This window comes from Talpa occidentalis, unplaced genomic scaffold (assembly GCF_014898055.3).
Source record: "Talpa occidentalis isolate TD23 unplaced genomic scaffold, MPIMG_talOcc4v2.1 talOcc4.15, whole genome shotgun sequence".
Taxonomy (NCBI): Eukaryota; Metazoa; Chordata; class Mammalia; order Eulipotyphla; family Talpidae; genus Talpa; species Talpa occidentalis.
The window spans coordinates 77,994,986-78,008,241 of NW_023601543.1; the positions used below are offsets into that span (position 1 = coordinate 77,994,986).

Below are 13,256 nucleotides of genomic sequence, written 5' to 3' on the forward strand. Positions count from 1 at the left end.
TCCTATGATGTGTTTAAAGATTATATCCTGAAATGAAAGAAAATGTATCATCTCCTTGCCTTTCATCTATCAGAATCATGTTTTTAATAACTTCCTAGATAACTCTGCTTCTTAATGAATATGATTTATCTTTACCCAGAATATATTTTAGAATAATGTCATGCTTAAGAAAAATGCAGAAAGTCTAACACAACAATTTCTCTATTTCTGCCACATTACAGGGTGGAAAAGAAAAAAGACCAGTCAGGAGGACTGTACTAGGACCATTTTAATTAGTACCTAAAACTTACTTTACCTACTGTTTATAAATAACTATTATATCTTATGACCTGATTTAAAAAATTCTATGAACTACCATTTAGTTTCTTAGATGGTAAAACTTTTCAACAGAAGGCTGTATCCACAAATGAAATCTCTTATTTTCATTTCTATCTATATTTTGGCTTGAAAAAACTTGTTATTTTTAATATTGCTTTAAATGTTTACAGATTAAAATAGAATTTACTGTTTGGGTTTTAGTTATAGTAACTTTCAGATTTCATCACAATTAAGCCTACTAGGATAAGCTGTGAAGAGATCATTTCACAAACAAATTTTCAAAAGCATACAAGATTAATCCATATGCTGCTGAGATGAGGCACAATAAAGAAGCATTACTGAGATAATCTATGGCTAAAATGATGGTGTATGACTTATGATTAAGCTTCATTACCTGCAGAGCAAGGGGCTTCCATCTCATATTTTTCAGTAAAGCTGGTGCTGAGGTAAGCATGCTCTGAGGTCGCTTTTTCAAAGTTAAGATAACACCACTCGGGTCCTCTCGTAGTGCATTCACCAAATTTTTCAACTGCCACCCCACCTGGTAACCAGCAAAATCATTACAATAAAATTGAGGTACAGTATTCAAAGATTTAATGTTCTCCCCCTTTAATAAGATTAGTAAAAAAAGAAGAAAATCACATCATTGGCGTACCATCCTATCAATTTTCAGGAGATATACTCAAGAAAGAAATTTTATCTTTGAATTGATTAACCATGTCATTGTATCAGAGTCCACATAATTATAACATAATGGACATTTACCTTGTCAGAGACTTAAAACGGTATTCTCCCAGTGGAGTAATTTAGAATTTAAAGAAATTATGTCATCGTTAATGCTGCACAAGGTGTAGATCTCAGTTCTGTTACAAGCACAATTTAAAAATCTGCATGGCTAAAAACAAGGATTTGGCATTCCTGGACTTGCAAACTACACCACATGCTCTCTCATCACCATCTTTTAGAGATACATGGTACAATATCTCTAAATTAGACTGACATTATACTACTAATAGCTGGCACTGACACCCAGGCAACATTCTGACGCCTGGAAGACAGCATCAATAAAATAAGCCTTTATCATACGATAGAGATAGAATAAGAAAATGACAATGTAATGCTATTCCAATGCAGTAGCTATTGGAAACCTGTTCTAAACGACCTTACAAACTTAAAAGTATAATTTGTTAAATTTAATGAAGTCATTCTATTTGAATATCATCTAAAACATATTGTATAATTAAACCAAAGTACTTGATAAATATCTTTAAACTGTTATCCAATGTTAAATTACTTCACTCATCATCCTTTAAAATTTTTTTTGAACGAAGAATAATTTTTGTTAGCTTGCATTTTTAAGAGAAGTTATGTAGTTATAAGGTAACTGAAATCCTAGAACTATGCTTTAAAGAAACACATTTAAAATATTTATTATTCAAGGTTTAAAAAATACATTTTACATTTAAAAGAGAACCGTTTATCCCAACTCTAATGGATTAAGATTTTCCAGGATGTGTTATGTAAATACACTGCATCAAAATCTATCCTGGATTGCAAGCAGGATTTAGCAAATGATCTGAATGGTGATCTATTTTCTTCCTAGGCATCGAAGTGAAAAGGAACGGGTGCCTTCAGTCTGTTATTCATCATGTTTTTGCCTGGATAATAATGCTCAAATTGGAAGGAATGAGTACTTCCACCAGAAGCAGCACACCTCCCCAGACACTATGTTGCAGGGGTACTCTGGATGCAGTCACTGTAGGATAATGGAGACTTTCGTTCATATAATGAGCGATCATTCTTTAAATTATAACCTTTACTATAGATGAATTTACTGGTGGTAAAGAGAGGGCAAAAAAGCGAGATGTCATAATGCTTAAAACCTCAGGGGTCTCCAATACAAATCAAAATGGTCATTATGATGCTTGCCGAACAGGAGTAAGAGGCTACCGGTTTTAAAAAAAAAAAAAAATCACAGTAATACTGGTCAACTACAGTAATAGAACTCGCCAAATGCCTCCCATTATATATAAGTGAGGATTATTATGTGCCCAAAGGTATATTACATTGATTCTAATTCCTCTAATAGCTAAGTAGTTTCCCTGCAGTCATTTCTATATGCCGTGTCGAAGCAAAATGAGTTCAAATCCAAGTATTCATTTTGCTTGCCAAAAAAAATAGAAGCACAGACTTTTCGGCTGCAGATTTGGAGGGAGGAAACATACTGTTTAGACAAAGAGTTTATGAACAATTTATTAATGATAACCACATTTTATTATTTATTAAGTAATTGCCAATCATACTAAAGCTGTCACTACGGCAGTTATCTTTATTTTAAAATGTTTATCTATTCTGAACAATGAATTACACATTGAATTCTATCCGGTTTCTTTCCACTTCATTCTATGATATGATCATTGTGACTGGTTGAAATATTCTAAAGCTAGATGGTGTTTTCCTGGATAATGTTCAATGGAATTTGATTCATCCTATTCTTTCATACTTTCTATATGTTCTTCTTGAATACACAATTCCAAAAAACAGAATTGCTTTTCCACGAGAGCAGAATTGCTCTTTGATGAGAAAGTTAATTTGGTAAGATTTTAATTTTATAGCTGAATCTATTTAATGGCAGAAAATTTAGATAGATAACTTGACTACTTGTTAATCAGCTGCCCCGCTTTCAGTGACTTAACATTAGTATGATTTTAAACAAAGTAAACATATACCAAGATCTATATAAATGATATCTCTGGCTTCTAAATTTTATTTCTACTACCCTAAAAGATTGGATAAGAGAGATAAACATGTACAACATGTATCACAATACTGTTTAAACCAACCAAAAATTGTGCAAGTAAATGGCCACTAGTATGAGATATTAAAATTACGTGGGAAAAAAAATGTAAGTTCCAAAATAACAAGTGTAATTCTACTATTGCAAAAAGATATTCTATAAATATAAAAATCACCATTAGCAGTGGTTACATTAAAAAGGAGTAAAGACTACAATATATATTTTCTTCTTTATACTTTTATTTCCTAAACTTTTAATAAACCTGAACTACTCTTATAAACAATAAAATCAACAAAATAAGTGGACCAAGTCCATGAATTGTAATATTTCAGTTAGAAAAATTGTGAATTTTATACAGAACCAAAACAGGACTATTAGTTGTGAATGGAAAATTTTCACAAAAAGTACAGAACAAGAAAGACAAATTTAAAACACTAAAAAGTGGTGATGGGGAAATGACATCTGCTCTGTGCATCATACTTTTAGATGATTAGCAAAAGGAAAGCAAAGCTATTATTCAGCTGTGCTCAGCAGAGACTACATTATCCGTTGATTTTTGATTCAATGATTGACTCCAGAGATACTTTACTTAAGTGTTAGGTCAGGCTCACATAGAAATTATTGAGTGGGAATGAAGCTGACTGAGTAATTTCACAGGTTTTAGTTATGGCAGTCCCATTGCAGTATTTATATACAAACAGCAACCATACTTCATGCCTTTCTCAAACTGCCTCATTTGGATCATTTCTTCATTACTTTCTATCTTCGCAACATGTAATTCTTAACAATTGTCCCCACATATTAGGGTATATCATGTTCTATTCAAAGGCAAATGTGGTATGTTCCCAGAGTTCTAGTAAATACGAATTCCAGCTCTGGTTCTGGAATATCCTAATCTTCAGCCATATTATGAAATATAGTTGACTCCTGAAATCAATTTATTTTTCTTTAACTGCTATTGAGGTACTTAAAATTGATAGATTATAGAGACATGAGTAGTGATATAAAAAGAAGCAAGTATGTATGTTCCAACTTCAAGAAATTGGGAGTATCCATGTGAGGAGCTAAATGTCATGGTAACATTGAAATGGTAAAATGTATCAATGCATGTTAACCACTTTTCAAGATTAGCTTCCATTTTCTCATTTAAGCTTCTGGCTATACTTTTAAAATTGTGTATTAAGAGTGATAGACTTGAATTAGAAACCATGTGAAGATATAACAGTAATATGAAAAGCAACTGTTAAGTACTTTTTTCTTTTTTCATTGGTTGCAACTTTACAATGGCTTCTGTACTAAGAGATAGAGGGACATTTCAAAGCAGAATGAAGGGATCCTAGCAGTGGTCCATAATATAAGAATATAATCCAGTAATATGGGAAGGAATTAAATGAAATACAAAACTTTAGGGGATAATAGATTGGGAATACAAATGAAGAAAAGCCATTCTAATAATCAAAGACATTCACAGAGGGAATTGGTTGATTTGTGAGTGAGCTCAACACCATAAGAGATGTTTCAGTATTCTCACACAGGTTAAAAGATCAGATAATTAGATTTCCAAAGTCATGGTAAATTCCAACTCCATATGCAGACTGGATAGGAAAAGTGCAAATAGAAGATAAAATAACACATTAGCTTGAGTAACGGAATGTGGACCTGGTGCATCTCTTACTACTTGTCCTCCATCTTCCTCCTCTGAACCAATATATGTAAACATTTTCCCTAGGCTAAGTGTTAGATCCCTTTCAAATGCTGTCTTCTTACAATACTCTCTTTCTGTCCAGAGCTGCCATTCACAACTTTCTGCATGACTCTTAAATCTTCCTAACAATCCCTGCTTTCTATCAAGAACTCTGGTGACATTTCCAACTGTTCAATTAATCTATACTAATAACTACTGAATGATCAAGCATCAGCAATTCAGTATGCGAGACCCTTATATTTATTACATTTCTTTTGTTTACATTTTTACTCTTCCAACAGCCTTTGAGGTAACTCTTAAAGCCATTTTTACATGAAGAAACTGAGTCACAAAGAAATTAAGTTTTCTTGCCCAAGACTACAAATATACACACTTAACTGGCAAAGCCAGAATTCACATTCAAGTCTGTTAGAGTCTAAAGAAACAAGGCACTATGAGAGCAATTACCCTCCCGTAAATATTTCATTGGTAGCTCAAGGGCATACAATACTTTAAAAATCAAATTTATTATCTCTCTGTGCACACACACGTGTGCCCATGCACACACACACACAAGTTCAGCATGATCTCAAGCTGGGAGGCTGAAGACACCTATGGCCTTTCCATCTTTGTAATCCATATTATGTGTCCAATAGAACCAACCCTAGCCACTAAAGCCTCTCCTCACTGCATCAGTTCTGGCTTGAGTACCTGACCGGTAGATTTAAAAGGAACCTTTCTGCTCCTAGTCAGTTGCAGTTTCAGTATACTGCTACAGTCTAAGTGTTCTGCCCTTTAAAACCTTTGAAAACTTCTCCAAAGGCTCAACTAAAGAAACAATTCTTTATTGTAGGTCCTTTATCAATATGTAGAAAAAACTTGTTTTCCATTCTCTTCAATGTGGTTCTCAAACATTAGCATATGTTACAATCACCTAGAAGACTTGTTAAAACCAGATAACCAAATTACTGTATTTTAACACCCAGTTTTTGATACAGTAGGTCTGGGTGGGGCCCTGGAATTCACATTTTTTCAATAGTTTTTTTTTAAGATTTATTTTTTTAATTTTTATACAAGAACTGGGGTACAGTCAAGAGGCGCGGGAAGGTGAGAGGATTCACTAGAGACAGAGTGCAGAGCAGAATGGGCAGACAGACCTAAGTACACTGCTGAGGGGGGCAGTGGGCAAGATAGGGGAGGTCTGCCGCACCACATGGGTATCTCCCTGGCTGGCCAGGAATCGAATTGGCACTGCAGAGGCTGCGGACAGCTTCACAGCGCTGCGCTCAACCTGCTGCGCCACCAGGGAGGCCCTCACATCTTTTTTTAATATACCAATTTCCAAGGGATGCTGATGTTACTGACTTGGGAACCACATTTTGAGAATCCCTATACTACACAGTAAATTTCTTGAAGGCAGTGACTTGCCATGTCTAGAATATTTTAAGTATTTAATTTTTTTTAAAACTAGCTATAACTCATAAAACCAGTACCGTGTGTCTTCCATGTTGCGTGCATGGCGAATGCAGCAGTCTGCCTCATTAAGGAACATCATGAACAAGACGATGAGCAGGTGAGGAACATTTACAACAAAGTAAGAGAAGCATTTAAATAGGATGGATACAGGGTGCAATGGGACCGCCCCCCAAAAGGGGCATCTAACCCATTCTTGAGGGTTCAGGGGAAGTTTCCTACTAGTCTAACCTGAATTTCAGAGAAGCTGGACAAGTGAAGGAGACATGAAGCCTGTGAGACAAAATATCACTAGCTTGAGCAATTTTAAGTAGCTCAAAATGGGTGGACAAGGTGGTGGCGCGAGTATATGTTCTCCTCATTGTGCTTTTCTCAATGACACCTTTGCAAAAGCACTATTTCTTCTGTTTTTATTTTCTCTCACTTATAAAATCTTACCCATCCGTAAAGGTTCACACTAAATGGGACATACATCATAAAGTTTCTCAGAACTAGATTCATATTTTCCTCACGTGAATCCCACAGCTCAGTGCATTGCTTGTGGCATGTATTTCAAGGACTGCCTCTTACTGTATGTTTTACCACACCCTTTCCTCTCCACCTATGCACACAAAACTGGACTTGGAGGGTTTTGGAGACTAAACACTGAATCTTATTATCTGAATATTCCTGCAATCAGTAAGATAAGATGCCGTACAAATGGTAGACACAATATTTTTTAATTACTTGACTCGTGAGATGATGTGACATGAGAAAGTAAATGTTTCAGAGACAACAAAGCACCTACAAACTACAAAGGGGGGGGTTTAGTTTTGTGCGCAAAACCACGATGTAGTATTCATTTTTTTCTCTAAATGTTACACTTAATTCTAAATACTGGTAGACATTCTTTACATCCAAATTACCAAATAAATGTTCTTATAAATGAATACTTGAAAAACTAGCATTAATCTCTTAGATACTCCAAATCTAAAGTCATAGAGATGAGGTTATGACAGACCTTTAAAGTGGATATAGTTCTTATTTGCCATAAAAAGATTCTGCTTTATCAATACTGTTAAGGTTCCTCCTTTCCCCCAGAAAACTATCTTGCAATGGTTGTAAATAGTCCAATTTCTCTTTTTGAATATCTTAATAGATTATTTTATTTACATTAAGTCACAGAGTGGAATAAATCTTTTAAAAACTATCATATGGGGCCTCCCCTGGTGGCGCAGCGGTTGAGCGCTGGGCTGCGAAGCTACCGGCAGCCTCTGCAGCGCCGATTCGATCCCCGCCCGCCTGGTGAGGGTCCCACATGGCGCGCAGACCTCTCCTGCCGCCCGCTGCTCCCCTCAGCAGTGTACTTCGGTCCTTCTGCCTGTTCTGCTCCCCGCTCTGGCTCTGGTGAATTCTCTCGCCCTCCCGTGCTTCTGACTGTACCCAGTGCTTGTATAAATAAATACATCTTTAAAAAAAAAAGAATATTAAAAAAAAACTATCATATGCATCTTACACAAAGCATTACTTATTACTAGCTATAAACATTTTCAAATATGCTAAATTACTACCACTATCTTTCTGACTGAGTAGCAAAGGTCACTATTTTCAAGCAATGTTAAGTCATAACCCCCAAAATGTACATGAGAATATATTTATAAACAACACAAATAGGGTTGAAATTTCCTCAAAAGTTTTAAGGTATCCCAAGTGTGAAAAGCCAGTGGCTCTGTTTTCCTGTGAATGGGGCTTACAATTGCCATGAGCAGGCTGAAGTAGACAGGTCTTCCTAGGTGAAGGACAACATAAATTGTTGGGCAGGTCCTTGGACAATGGGTTGCTTGGATTAGGTGCAGAACAGGTTTTGGGGTTAGTGATGAAGAAATGAGAGGCTTTCTTTCCTTTTGGTATACAAAGGGAAGAAGTTGTTTCTGACACCTCTAAAGCTTGTCCTAGCCTGTTTTCCAAACAGCTGGGGCATTGTATGACCAACATATGAAAAAATCTACTCTGTGATTACTAGTCAAAGTTACAAGTAAGCATAAGAGTAAGAATTTAGGTCTGTCAACCCAGACTTTCTTTACCTTTGTCACAACTGTATTTGGAGTTACAAGAGAGTACCTCTACAGCTTAAGTCAGGAACATAGAATTTCTGAAAAAAATTTCAAAGCTACTATCATTATCCTTCACACAACAAAGAAACAGATTAACATTTACACATGCTCCTGGGTCTACCTAAGTTATTACTTACAGGTTGCAATGTATATGAGAGGTCTTGACAAAGGAAATTTCAGACGAGGTGTGCCTATATGAATGTTCAGTCACCCAAATGTTCTTCTGCTCTTTGTGAAAGCCCTTAAGAGATTTAATTCAATACACAACCCATCACACTGCAACTGTGACACTCTGTCTTTGCCAAAGATTTTGGAGCTGAAATATTTATTATAGTGTTCTGTTCCTTTGCATTATGAAAAAGTTATTGAAGTATCTAATGAATTCAACATTTTATCCCAATGACTGCCTTTCTTTAGCAAAACAAGCTTTGTGGAGGAAATGTCATACAGATATAAACATTTCAAAAATAATGACTTTTGATAACAATACCTTTCAGAGGCTCTAGAAACATTAAATCTTGAGTACCAATCAACAAACTTCACCTTCTTTAATTTTTCTTCACACAATACTAATGATAAAGTCTTACAATATTAAATTATATTTGGAGATATTCTAATTTTGCTCTTCCATATACATTTAACTAAATGGAAAAGTAGAGAATTCCTCCATGGTTCAAATATAAAGAAATATAAACTTAAGAGTGTACATTCAGTAACTATGTTTAAGAGAGTGATTTTAAATTCCAGAATGGAGTAATATACATAGGTACTTGATTCAGAGTATTCAGAAATCTCCCACAGAGTATCTGTTTTAAATAAAACCTTAATATTGATATTTTTATAAATAAGATTAGAAGAGATAACCTTGGGAGAAGATAAAAGGAACAAACATTTGCAAATAGTAATACAGGAATGAAGTGTTCTATCTTCATTAGAGGAAAAATTCAATATTATTATGTCTTTAAAGCATTGAGTTACTCTTCACCTCACATCCTCCTTAAATTTAAAAGGCACTTACTTCAGGGAAAATAAGACTACATCAAGAAAAATTTTAAGGCATTTGCTTTTTATGTGGCATGTGGTTTTAATTTTACTGTAAAACTTGGACCATGTTGAGCTACTCATAATCTGAACTTACATGCTTTAGTATTTAATATTTTCAGGTGAATTTCACAGATAGTCACATATGTAATGTTTGTATCATAATATTTAAAGAGAAAGCACAGAAAACATAATTTCTGACTGCTAAAGACGGAACAGAATAGAAAAAAGAAAGCCAATTTGAGCACTGTAAGAAGCCAGTACTGTTTTTCCCTCCTATTAAACACCATTTTCCTGGAGTCTTTTTGTCTATAACCAAGAAGTTCTGAGAGCTAAATAAGAATTTTTAAATTAGCTCATGAGGATACTCATAGAAGAAAGAAAACAGTAATCATAAATTTTCTTTTAAGTTTTACTAGTTATCCACATAATTTTCACCAAAGGTGACACATTTCCATAACTGGTTATTGCATTAGTTCCCTTTAACTAGCACATAAATTAACTGCAGCCTTTATATCACTGATGGCTCTACTTCTGTGGCAAGCTCATTTACAAACTGTGGGCTAGTTTAGCATCTTGAACATACACTTCTCTTTCCCTTCTTCCATTTTAATATGGTATTCAGTAACACTGAAGTTCAATTGTTTATTTTGGAGGTTTCATGGTTTACATTCATGTATCTACAGAAAATGACATCAAAGCCAATTTTTGTCCTTTAACATCCTTAACATGCTGTCTCCAAAACATAAAACTGTGTGAGTCTGAAAGCCTCTGTTATGGAACATGGGAGAGGAAGAAAATATTATTATAGTGAAAAGCTGTGGGGGAAAGATTTGATCATACCACAGAAGCTTAGTCTCCCATTCAGTAATATAATTTAAAAGAACCATACATAGTAGGCCTCCCTGGTGTTGCAAGGGGTTAAGATGCGACGCAACCTATGAAGCTATCCACAGCCACTGCAGCACCAGTTTGATCCCCGGCCAGGGAGCTACCGACATGGCGCAGCAGACCTCTCCTGTCTCCCCGCTGCTCCCCTCAGCAGTGTATTTCAGTCAGTCTGCCTGTTCTGCTCCCTGCTCTGTCTCTGGTGAATCCTCTCACACATACCCTCTCTCCACATCTCTTGCCTGTATCCCAGCTCTTGTATGCATAAATAAATAAATCTTAAAAAAAAGAACCATAGTAATACAGGTTTTTAACTAAAAATTCTATAAAGATATTTACACGGGATAATTTTTAAATAATTTTATAATTGCATATATTTGGAAATACATTTCAGCTGTTCCTGTATTTCATTGCCATTCTTACAGACACTGGGTACGGTGTGTTTTAAAATGAAGAGCCCCAGTCACCAAATCTAAGGGACGAAACAAAGCATTATTATCTAAAATCTATAGCTCTGATTTATAAGAATTCCAGGAAAGAATAAAGAAAACACCTATAATTATGAAAAAAATGTTTAAATTGAATTTAGGCATCCAGATGAAAAAGTAGTGAAGAAACCAAGGTGGCTGTGGTGTGGTGACAGGCCATCTGGAGAGGTGAACCTATTCCCCTAAATCACATACTGTGTTGTAAATCAACGTTACTGCAATAAAAATAATAAAATTTAAAACAAAAAAAAATACCAGAAGGAACGTGCTTAAAAATTTGCCATGATTAACTTTTAAAATATCATTTACTGGCAGATATTTAACAAAGATACACTTATTTGAAAATACTAGTAAACTTTATTTATCAAAACAGAATCAAAGCACATATATATATGCACATAAATATAGATAAATAAACAGCATTCTAAATCTTAATAAAAATTTTTACTTTCAAAACTTCCATAATATCCATAAATACTTTTACTATAGAAGTTTTAGAAATCATATTACCAGAATTCCAGCAACTCAGATAAAAAGGGTAACTCAATGTCAGCTTCAAACAGCGCCGTAATGAACTCTACCATTTGTCCCAATTTAAAAAAAAAAAAAAACCCTTTACTGCCCAGTATTAGGGTAATGAGATGTGAAAGTCATCAGTGGCTGCAATACCTAAAATTCAGCTGCTGGGCTGATTAGAATGTTAATTTAGTGGATGACACCTGTATTTGAAACTCGGGCTAAATAACCTTAAAAGGTATTAATATTATTGTCATTATCTCTTAAATTTCCTATTTTATGGTGTACTAGTGCTAGTGTGTTTCCCTTTCAATAGTATTTTCAAAATTTTTATCAGTTGCTATGCAAGTGAGGCACACACTTAATAAGCTAGAGTAGGGAAGAACATCAGTCAACAGATATATTTTAAACATACAAAATAAGCATTTCTAAAGAAATCTTTTAAAATTCCATGTTAAATAATTAGTTCATATTAACTCTATGTTCACACTGAAAGATATATTCTAATAATGAAAATAAATTAGAGTAACCATTTTTAAAAAGAAATTACTCTTTTCTTGATGAAGCAATAAGAACTGCATAAATAAAAAAGAAAGAAATCAGGATGCAGAGATCTACAGACAAAAAATCAATCAGTTAATAGGAAGTCACCAATGTTCAGGCACCATACAGCTTATTTCATTTATGCAAAGACTCGGGATAATAAATTTTAATTTGATAACAGAAAAATAAAATATACTAATGGATGATAAAGTAATGAATTGATTTCTCTAAGCAAAATAAAATATATATAAATATGTGGCACTTCAAAATCAGTTTCCACACACTCTCATCAAATTACAATGTTCAATGTAAGACAGAATAAAAAAAACCCTATGATCATTTCATAAACCACCCATTGTATATTGTAAAATCTGAAATATTTCTATGAGTAATTGAAATCTGTGATGTATTGTTTCCTTTAATTTTTGACAAATGTCTCTTCATTACTTTTTTTCTTTCTGAAAGGGAACAATTCATCTGTTCTGTTTTAGAATACCAATTTCTTAGCAGATTTTTTTTTTTTTTTTTTTGGTGGGACCCTCGCCGGCGGCCGGGGAACGAACCTGCGCCGCAGAGGCTGCGGGCAGCCTTGCAGCCCAGCACTCAACTGCTGAGCCACCAGGGGAGGCCCAGAAGAATTTTTTTAAGGTACTATCACAACCATTTATTAATTAATGTTAAATACCACGCTAACATATTTAATTTCTGTAAAAAAGTAACATCTTTTGTTTACAGGATTAAGATGTGGGGTACACCAAAAATACACCCATTTGAGGCCTCAGTTTTTAGTATTTTGGGTATTAGGATTTATAAGATAAGTACTTTCTCCTTTGAGAAAGAACAGAATTTGCAAGAATGAAAAAACCAAAGAGGTGAAAAAGGGAGGAGAAATATTCATGTGAGAAGGAATGAGGATGGTAAAGAAAGGAAAGGAAAAGGGAATTAGAAGAAAAGTCTAACAAATAAAGACAACAATTCGGTAAACTTAAATTGAGAGAAAGCACCACCTAGTAGTAACCAACATCATGGTATTGATTGTACTCAATGAGCCACTACTTCCTGCTGTAGTCCAGGGAAGGGGTAGGAGAATGAGATGGTTAAAGAGAGATGGGCTTTAATGCGTCATCATACTCTCCATCCATTCCGATTACGATGTCTTCCCTCTTGAACAATACTCTCTTGTTGTTCTGGGGTTGAAGGGTGAGGATGGAATAAGAAACTAGAGTGAAAACAAGGGAGGCAACTTTGAGAACTACATAAATGAAGTTAGAATGATATTACAGATGACACAATAGTCTTTGAATTTTTACCCTTTCCCTGGTTCCCTCTGTTATCACCTACAAGTCTTGTTCAACAATGTTTATACTATTCATCTCCCAACTCTCACTGATCAGTGTCCAACATGCTGACTATCT

At 34.7% G+C, this 13,256-nt stretch overlaps 1 protein-coding gene across 4 annotated transcripts in view; it reads right to left on the reverse strand.

Moving 5' to 3' along the window:
* Positions 1-13,256, reverse strand: part of CNKSR2 (connector enhancer of kinase suppressor of Ras 2) — a 238,242-nt gene that overhangs the window by 109,430 nt on the left and 115,556 nt on the right. For 2 of the 4 annotated variants that reach the window (XM_037512618.1, XM_037512617.1), the window contains exon 9: positions 713-859. The exons of the other annotated variants lie outside the window; for them this stretch is intronic. In XM_037512618.1, the coding sequence (XP_037368515.1) occupies positions 713-859 (147 nt within the window). The remainder of the gene's footprint in view (positions 1-712; positions 860-13,256) is intronic. 4 annotated transcript variants of the gene reach the window in all.